Source organism: Xyrauchen texanus, chromosome 6 (genome assembly GCF_025860055.1).
Source record: "Xyrauchen texanus isolate HMW12.3.18 chromosome 6, RBS_HiC_50CHRs, whole genome shotgun sequence".
In the NCBI taxonomy this organism is placed as follows: domain Eukaryota; kingdom Metazoa; phylum Chordata; class Actinopteri; order Cypriniformes; family Catostomidae; genus Xyrauchen; species Xyrauchen texanus.
Genome location: NC_068281.1, coordinates 10,712,942 through 10,723,265, shown reverse-complemented (window position 1 = coordinate 10,723,265; position 10,324 = coordinate 10,712,942). Strand labels below are relative to the sequence as shown.

The following is a 10,324-nucleotide window of genomic DNA, read 5'->3' as shown; positions in this document are numbered from 1 at the left end:
ATGGAATAAAATGTTTATTGAAACAAAAACTTGGACATCAGATACAGAGACTTTACAATCCTCTATCTGATGTCAAATATACTCACACATAAGTATATTGTTGGTCATAAGGCACAGGAAACCCATACACATGAATAAGGCAAGCTCAGCAGAGGGGTCCTCTGACAGCATACTTTTGTTACTTGTGATGATAAGTATAAATCATAATAATGAGCATCATAAAATCTGTCATAATATACACAATAAGTTATATATAATAAAACATTCTTGCTGACAGAAAGTCAGATCAGTTCAAGGTTAGATCACCTGCATACAATAAGCTCAACTCATTGAAAATGCAGGAGACTAAACCACAACCTTCACTTAAGATCAGACCACACACACAAGACATGCTTTTTATAAAACTCAAGAGACACAAATGATCATGGAAGGACAGCTGCTGTGGTAGTGTGTGAGGTGTGGTTTTAGAAAAGCTGTAATGTGACCGAGTGCTATAGAAAAGAAAATCAAGATCCAGAGATATGGCAGCATTTGATATCACACTGAGAATGACATACAACACACCCAGGGTCACGTGACACTGTAGCTGCCAGTGCATGTTCGAGCACTGACAGTTAGTTCTGTGATGGTGGATGCTGACACAAGCCCTGCTACACCACACCAGATAATATATACACACATACATATATACCAACACTTTTAGGTGCATATTTGGTTAAATCACACATTCGCACTTTAAAATGAGCCATGCACTTCTTTGGTAGATTTGGCTCCTGAAAGGAGCACACGTAGATATTAATTACATTATAACACTTTTCATTCAAAAGCAAGCGCAAGTTCAGTGTTTTTAACAAGAACTCTTAAAGGTTAAGATTTATTAATCTTTTCCAAATACTTTATTTTCTTACTAATATTTAATTTATATTTATTTACAGTCTGAGCTCCAATATAAATTATATAATATCTCCACCATCACTGTTTGAATAGTGGATGCTTTTAGAGTTTGCCATTTAAGAAGTTCTAATTTGAATGTGTAAACAGCTAAATCTACAGATGTTGCTTAAATGTATCCCTATTTTATTTAATTGTCTTAAGTATACAAATTTCTAAAATCTCACTCAGTCTTTCTTTCTGTCATGCTCTCATTCTCTCTAGCTTAGTCAGTGCACATTACATCCCTATCATTTTTTCTCCTTGTGTACAGTAATCTGTTTAAAGTGATAAAAACTGAATATGCAACCAGTACAAATTGTGCCCACATTCTAAAACACAAGGCTAATATATGACTGACGTTTGGAAATTGTGAAGGGATTTTGTAGTCATTTTAATATATGTAGGGTGAAGGAAGATGTTTCCTTTGATTAAGGAGACTGTCGCCTCCGTCCTTCCACTGTAAGCTCATACCTGTTATTAAAAAACACACATACAGGAATACACTTTAAAACACACATTCACTTTAATACAATATTTTTTGTGTCAGCTCAACTTCAAAAATGATGGTCTCATTTTCATGCATATTTACGATGTAAATCGATGTATTATTTGTTATACACACACTTGTATTTATGTAATATATTTGCTGATTCTTTGTAATAAAAAAATAAATATATGAATTATATATAAAAAAACATTTTACCATTGTGTTGAGTTTTTTGATAAATCCTCAGAGTTCAAGTCAACCAATACCTGAGACACACACAATCAGAATGTTGGCAATATATAATTGTTTTATATATTAAACAGGAGTATGTTAAGTACAAGTTAGGCAAAACAACAAATACTGTACAGTATGAGTGGGATGTTGTTTAAGTTATGGGATTGTGCAAGGTTGTATATGTTATGATGTGTGTGTGGAATGTTATTGAATAAAACCAAAAAAACTGACATTTATTTCTAATAAAGAAGCATGTGACTTCACTACTGTTAATATGCTCATCCATCAAAACAAAACGCTGTACATCCGGTCTTAAATAGACAGTAAAGTTTTAGCACTTGTTCTACATATCAAATGTAAATACTTGTTAATAGTACAAATAAAAAAAGGTAGGCCTAAAAATTATTATTTAAAATGTATATATATATATATATATATATATATATATATATATATATATATATATATATATATATATATATATATATATATATATATATATATATATATATATATATATATATATATATATATATATATATATATATATATGCATGTATGTATGTATGTATATATATACACACACACACATACATACATACATACATACATACATACATACATATACACATACACACACTGTCTACCAAAAATTTAGAAAAACTTTCATGGCTCATAAGGCCCAGTTTTGTTTTTTTTTAATAAATGAATAAGCATCATAAACTGCAAGCAACCTCCTCTTTTCATTTTGAATATCAGGGATATTACAATATTAATGATAACATTAAATTATATTTAGCCTTTGGTACACATCTTTAGTTTTGTTTTGATGAAGGGGTACTTGACCCTTACTGGTGTTATACATGATGTCAGACAAGCCATCCATGTTTTAAACAGCATTTAGGATGATATTATTGTTACTATATCAGTGTGTGGGATATTAGTTGTGTTGTAAACAGTGAATAAAAACCAAAATTGAAAAAGGAACAAAGTGTTTTTGCTGAATGTAACGAAAACAGGAACAAAGTGATTTTCAATGGTATCAGAGTGAAAACGTAATTTTTAAATGCTGGTAACCGGTTATAACCAGTTAATTTCATTCCGATAATTTTTTCATGAAACAAAAGTGTTTAAACACAGTAAATGTTCGGAACTACACCACTTCGTATTGCCCGTGAAAATGAAAAATGTACTGTGATCCTGAAGGAATCTGCTGCATCACACATTTCCTAATAGCCTGTTGTGGATGTAGCATTCTGTAAACGAAGACCTTTTTAATAACTCTCCAATTACTACATATACTGTTCATGCACGTCTAATCCAGATACAAGGAAAACATTATTAGAGGTAAAAAGTTCTCAGGTGTTTTCAAGTCTTCAATGAATTATTGTTAGAAATTATGTATTAATACATATTTGATGCTGCTGGGTTTTGACTGAGAAGCAGATATGTAATTAAAATATACATAACTGTTAATATAATTAACTGTTTGTTTGTTATGATTTCTATGCTGATAAATCCACCACAGAAGAAAAAACATATCGCTAGAGGCAAGTGGATTATTTTTAGCTTGTTTTTCCAGACCAGGTTGCTTGTTTCTCTAGCGAGATCTGGCAACACTCCAATTGGTATTTCACCCACCCCTTAGTGCAGAGAACTTTCATTTAAAAAAATTGTACTTTTATTTCGTTCTAACCAGTTACAATTTGGAAAGGAGGCTGCGGAACTTCTGAACCGGATGAAAAAAAAATGTATTTTGCTCAGAAAGCACATTTTGTTTTTATCCCTAGTTGCAAAGGGTGTGGCATTTTTTTTTATGTTATAAAAGGTATTTGGGATGTGTAGGTTTATGTTACGAATGGCATGTTGGATGTTATTTATGATATACATGGTGACCAGGATGTTTGGCAATGTTTGAGGGATGTCACTTATGTAATATAAACTGTATAAGGCGTGTTATTTAAATGATGTATAATACTTTAATGCCATTCATGCTATTAATCATGGGAATGCGATCTATGATATAAATGGTGTATGAGATGTTATATTTGATATGACAAATGTTTTTTCTGGTGTCAGGGATCTCACCTTTCCAAGCAGGCCTCTGTGTTTTGACAGGATTCCTCCTCCATTCTTTACAGCCACATCAAGAGTTCTTCTGTGTAACTCCACAAGTGATACGCTGAATTCAAACCTACACTCACATGCACACAAATAAAATCAACACAAAAAGAAGTTATTGCAATGAAAATTCAGAGCTGACTGGTTTTGGAGGGGGAAAGATGACTAACGTCTGATCGTAGACCGGGTTCACGGTTTTCTTTATTGTGTTTGTTTTTCTGCGTCCAGAGCGTCGTTTATCAGGCAGCAAATACAAACGGACATATGGATCAGAACCACTTCCAGTGGAAGAGATCAGATTTCTGCAAAAGCACAAACACATACAGTACTTACATACTGAAAACTTCCTACATACTGAAAACTTCCTGCATAATTCTTCAAAATGGTAAAAGTGGTGTGCTTTCTACAAGAACTTCTGTAGCACTGAAATTCTGAAAAATAAACAGTCAAATCTGTGTGTGTTTGTATTATACCTGCAGCTGTGTACCACAACAATTAGTCTGTTTCTCTGGGGACTGTGCCTAATGGTTAGCTGAATCTCACCCAATGCAGCGAAACCAGGCGAGGCACCACTGTGAACGCAAACAAATTCTACTGAAACCATCAGAAATAAAGGGTCTCGAACTGTCAACATCAATAAAACACATCTAAGAAATTTGTCTAACTATGATAACAATTTGGCAAAAATGAAAATTCTCTCATCATTTACTCACCCTCATGCCATCCCAGATGTGTATAACTTTCTTTCTTCTGTAGAACACAAATGAAGATCTTAAGAAGAATAAGCACTGTAGGTCAGTACAATGCAAGTGAATGAGTACCAAGATTTTGTCAAATAAATTCAGCATAAAAGTAATCCATAAGACTCCAGTGGTTTACTCAATGTCTTTAGAATCGATATGATAATTGTGGATGAGAAACAGATCAACATTTAATTCAATATTTTACTATAAATGTTCCTCCCTGCCCAGTAGGTGGCAACAGATGCAAATTGACAAAACACAAGAAAAAGAATATGAAAGCAGATATTTATAGTGAAAAAGGGCTTAAATATTGATCTCTTTCTTAACCACATCTATTATATCGCTTCTGAAGATATAGGTTTAACCACTGGAGTCTTAAGGATTACTTTTATGCTGCCTTTATGTGCTTTTGCAGCTTCAAAATTTTGGTCACCATTCACTTGCATTGTCAGGACCAACAGAGCTCAAATATTCTTCTAAAAATCTTTGTTTGTGTTCAGAGTAGTAAGAAAGTTATACACATCTGTGACGGCATGTGGGTTAGTAAATGATGAGAGAATTTTCTTTTTTGGATGAATTATTCCTTAGGGACAATTTTTGCATCCTTGATTTGATTTTCAGGGGCATGTTTTTTAAGAGGGCATATTTCTTCTAGCCATATCAAAATATACTTACTGTGTGTCATACTTTTACATATGAGATAAAAAATATAAATAAATAAACACAGAGGGTATTTAAAAAAAATGCTAGACATTTAGAATTTCAGTGAGACATTTTGTCTCTTTCATGGCTTTTTTGCCCCAAGCCCTCGTTATTTTTGACACTATGTGTAAGTCATGTCACAGAGCTGTACATACTTCTGTAATTGTTGTATAGTTCTCTGGAGCTCCAGGGTGGCGCTGGGATTGGAGATATCGGATGCTATGCTGGGTGTTGGCTCTTTATTATTCAGGTGCATTTGAGAACCAGAAATGGCAAGGCTAGATAAACTCCGCCCTGATTTAGCCAGACGGGCAGGCAACTCTTCCAATGGTGTGTTGTCTGTTAATGGCTCCAGCTGTGGGGAGGATGTTGGGGTTGGCTGGGTTATGGGTGCTGGGCTCAGCTGGACTCTGGGTGTTGAGGTAGGCTCTGAAACAGTGGGTTTCTGCTGAGGGGAGGGATTGGAGCTGACACTGGCGCTGGGACGGCGGATCTGGACTGAGGAGGGCTGATCCGATACAGCCAACTTCTCCAAACAGAGCACCTGAAATGAACAAACACACTTCGGTTATTGTGTTTTAGATAGACTACCAATTAAATTGTTGCATGGACAGCTGCCATGGAGCAAACATGGGAAAAAGGCAGTCAAGAGCATAATGTTAATTAGGGATTGTAGCAGTTCTCGAATTCATGAATAGCATCTACTGGGGTTTGAATGAAGACCTTGAAGTCAGAGGTGTCTTGCCCGTTAAACTGAGGAGAAAGATTTTTGAGTCAAATGGATTTTTAATGCAACTAAAAAAAAAAAAAAAAACATTGTGGACTAATAAAAATGTTGTGCCAAACTCCCATGGAGCACAAATGAATATCACATCAGCTTTTTTCCATATGCATAGTAACCACTGGCTGTCAAGTTCTGTCTAAAGTCTAAATACATTCAGTATTTCAGTAGGTCAGATTTGAACCCAGTTCCCCAAGCTCAATAAATGAAAGCTGTACCCGTAGACGGTGCTTTCACACTAGCACTTTTGGTGTGCACCTGGAGTCGAATGATGCCAAAGTTCGGTTTGTTTGGATAACGTGAATGCTGTTTTCCCAAACTCAGGTGCGCACTTGGGAACTGCACCCAAGTCCACTAGAAAAGGTGGTCTGGGGTATGGTTCATGTGAACTCCAGTATGATTCACTGCTGATATGAACACAATCACAGCAAATCACAGAAGTGAACCGCTTGTGATGACGTATAATTTGCGTCTTTGCAGGCTACAGATTGCAACTTTCATGGTATACTACATTTCTCATACCTGCTTGTGTCCAGATACACCACCTTCATAGAGCAGCTGACATTGCTAAACGCTAATATTCATCACATCATTGCACATTCAATGCATCCGTGGGAGACAAACACAAGTGTTGTTCTGTGCATGGCATGTGTTCATGGTAAATCCAAAGAGACAAACTTTAATACTTCACTTAGCACAGTGACGTCTTCTCGAGTTGCTACCAAGAACATTGATGATGTAATAGAACCGTGGTTCAGACCCAAAAAATATGATGTGAACATAGACCAGCGGGGGCAGGAGGAGGAGGGAGGAAAGGAACTCGGGTTCGGTCCAAGCAATCGAACCAAGTGTGAAAGCACCCAAACCTCTATGACTTACCATCCCAGATCTTTACCCACTATGCAACCACCCCCAATATACACATACACAAAACAGCTGCACGGTTTGTTACCCTAAGGGCCATCTTCATTTTAAGTGTAGCATTTGGCCCGGAGTTCTTGAGGGGGAATCTCTGGCTGATCGTCATCTGATCCTCCTGCAGCAGCTTAGACAGAGGAAGAGAAAACATCCCCAGAGAGCACTCGTGTTTCTCATCCTTCACCTGTGCGTGACACACACACACACACACACACACACACACACACACACACACACACACACACACACACACACACACGCACGCATTAGTGTGAATCTCACAAAAATATATTCAGGTTACCGCAAAATCGAAAGAAAACTAGAAACAAGATATGCATTTCCTGAAGGAAACACCAGTGCTTGCAAGGCACCCAAAATAGTATTACAGTTTTAGGTAAGCTTAAGTTTTAGGTTTTGATTCTGTGTAAATAAATTCTGCATCAGAGCCACTTTGCTGCCGTCATGACAATGAATATGCTTCTTGTTTTCGGCAGTCGGCAGGACACAAGAATCAACACAGAAGCACTGTGCAGTGTAAAAGTACCTTTAAATGGTTTAACATATGAAAGTAAGCAAACCAATCACAAACCAGTATGCAAATAAAAGCAAGAGAGAAGAAATTGTAATTCAATATACATGTATCATGATAACGACATCACTTTTGGTTACATTTTGAATGCTAAAATCCATTCAATGCAAGATATAAATTCCTTCAAAAGTTTTTTTTTTTTTTACCTCCACTTCAAGTTCTTGACTCTTTGGATTGTGAATCAGGAATGTGAATGCCTCCTCCCAAACCGGCTCGAGGGTTTTAAATCGTGTCTACAATTAATAGAGAATGTAAAATATTTGACCATTTAATATGTAGCAACAGTGAAAACACAAAAGGGCTGAGACCCAGGTCTCTATATTCCAATCATGAGTATAATCACAGTTCAGTTTAACTCAAATATCAGTAAAGAACTGCACAAATGGGATTTAAATGGGACCCATAACAGTAATTGTGTGGGACTCCAATAAAATGCATTATTGCCTTACACACCAAGACTCTCATTTTCTATTAATAATTGTAAAAAATATTCTGTGAGGACAATACAGCTCAAGAAATCTTACATATCTTTCTGCATTAAAAAAAAAACATGTTAAAGGACAAGTTCACCCAAAAATTTCAATTGTCACCAATTACTCAATCCTCATTCTGGTCACATGACACGAATAACAACATAAATTATGATCAGTTCATCATTCAAAGTGATTGTATGCCTTTAGAAGATTTTGAATATGATGTATGACACTTTTGGTTTCTTTATTAAGACATTATTACATTATTTTAATTAAATTAAAACTTGTGTTCTGTCAAAGAGAAAAAGTCATACAAAGTTGGAACAACATGAGGGTGAGTAAACGATAACAGAATTTTCATTCCTGGGTGAACTATTCCTTTAATACACAGTGAAATGTTTAGACATGCTTGACTGAATTTGTTGATCAATCCTGAATTTATGCAAGTGTGTTTACCTTGCTCTCGTAGGATTTGTGTCCCACAGTAAACTGGACCATTGGATTTGGATCACTCGTGACCTTCTTACCAGACTAAAAGTCATGAACACATAGTTTAATTAACATCCCTTTCACATTAAAAAAAAAAAAAAAAAAAGGAAAAAGACAGCCTCAACGAAACACTTGCTTATTAATAAATAACAATGTAGTCAAAAGGTGAACTCCAGACTCCTTTAAAAGCGGTTCTATTTTACATAAATAATTCGGCTCATGCTGAGCTCACATGAGCAGACGAATATTACTCACTTTGTCTCTGCAACCCCTCCGATATTGGACACTTCACTGGTGAGAATAAAATCAACTAAAAGGAATATTCTGGGTTCAAAACAAGTTAAGCTTAATCGACAGCATTTGTGGCATAATATTGATTACCAAAAAAAATAAATGACTTTGACATTCCTCCTTTTCTAAAGCAAAGAATCTGGGTTACAGTGAAGAACTTACAATGGAAGTGATAGGGCCAGATTTTGAACGTTAAAATACTTTTTCAAAAAGTATAGCCCAAGACATAAACAATATGCATGTAAACATGATTGTAGTGTGATAAAACCACTTACTAACCTTTTCTGTGTAAAGTTATAGCCAATTTTACCCTAAAATGACTGTAAAAGTGACAAATTAAACCACTTTACAGCTCAAATATAAACAAGTTTTAACAAAATAATGAATGTAAGTAAAAAAATAAATAAAATAAAAAGCTCCACATTTCTGCCTTTAAACCCTCCAAAAACTGTCCCCATTCACTTCCATTGTAAGTGCCTCACTGTAATCCAGATTTTTGCTATTTTTAAAGAAAAGGAGGGACAATTCAATGTTTAGTCGTACTCAAAATTATGCCACAAATGCTGTAGATTGAGTTTAACTTATATTGAACCCGGCATATTCCTTAACTGTGAATGGAGCATTTCTACAATGATGTTAGTAACTTAAAAATAATGCTTTTGCATAATGCTGCTGCATCCATGTCGCTGGGTGTCCATTCAAGTCCATGACTTATACTGCTTTATCAGCCAGCACAACATATACAACATATACTTTTAAATACTATATAACTAACAATGGACTTCAATCATACAATCAATCAAAGATTGTCATAATGACATAAAACATTGTTGAAATCAAGTACGGTCACATGTGTGTCTTGGCTGCTTAGTTGATTCATGAATTGCCTCTCATCTGTGTGTTCAGAGAACCCCTTACAGTCTGAATTCAGTGCATTTCAGACAGTCAATCACACTGTGTGTAAGATGCAGTTTTAGATCTGCATGCAGTTAATCAAAGCAGACAGACAGCACACATGGTACCTGCAGTGGGGAGATCTGCATGATTAACTTAATAATCATCCTGGTAGTCTTTCAACACCTGTCTATTGGATGTATGTGTGCATGAACTGAGGAAATCAGTAGTGCTGTGTTACCTTTGTCGATTTACTGGCTGTACCCTTCTTCAGACCAGCATAGTTGAATTCTAAAGGATTGCGCTTATTTCCCCAAGCAGAAAAGGACAACACACACAAATACAGGCAGGATTATTAGGAGGAGGGCATGCAGAATTAAATTTGTAATTACATAAAAACACGCACAGACACCATGGAATATTCAGTCTCTCTCACACAAACAAGCACATATAACACAATGAATTGAGGGTATAGAATTAAATGCATGTTAATTTGATGAAATGATAAAAGAGGAGGTCTCTTTTATTGTTTGTAGATTAATTGGTAAATCACTCAAACTTGTACTGAAGTTAATACAACAATAATTAATGTTCAATTAATAAAGCAGTCCTAACAGAGCACATAAATCAGATCACAGAATGTAAAAAGAGGCGGAGTCTCGTTACCAG

General features: G+C 35.5%; 1 protein-coding gene across 3 annotated transcripts in view; it reads right to left on the bottom strand.

The window, feature by feature from the left end:
• esyt2a (extended synaptotagmin-like protein 2a) overlaps positions 1-10,324 on the bottom strand; it is a 36,408-nt gene continuing 26,084 nt past the window's right edge. For 2 of the 3 annotated variants that reach the window (XM_052128553.1, XM_052128555.1), the window contains 9 exons: positions 8,438-8,512; positions 7,655-7,741; positions 6,954-7,103; positions 5,376-5,764; positions 4,249-4,347; positions 3,946-4,077; positions 3,743-3,848; positions 1,637-1,686; positions 1-1,404 (listed from right to left, as the gene is read on the bottom strand). In XM_052128553.1, the coding sequence (XP_051984513.1) occupies positions 1,362-1,404; positions 1,637-1,686; positions 3,743-3,848; positions 3,946-4,077; positions 4,249-4,347; positions 5,376-5,764; positions 6,954-7,103; positions 7,655-7,741; positions 8,438-8,512 (1,131 nt within the window). In that variant the 3' untranslated portion in view covers positions 1-1,361. Of the gene's footprint in view, positions 1,405-1,636; positions 1,687-3,742; positions 3,849-3,945; positions 4,078-4,248; positions 4,348-5,375; positions 5,765-6,953; positions 7,104-7,654; positions 7,742-8,437; positions 8,513-9,896; positions 9,960-10,324 lie in introns of all 3 variants that reach the window. The other variant, XM_052128554.1, reaches the window with a different exon arrangement.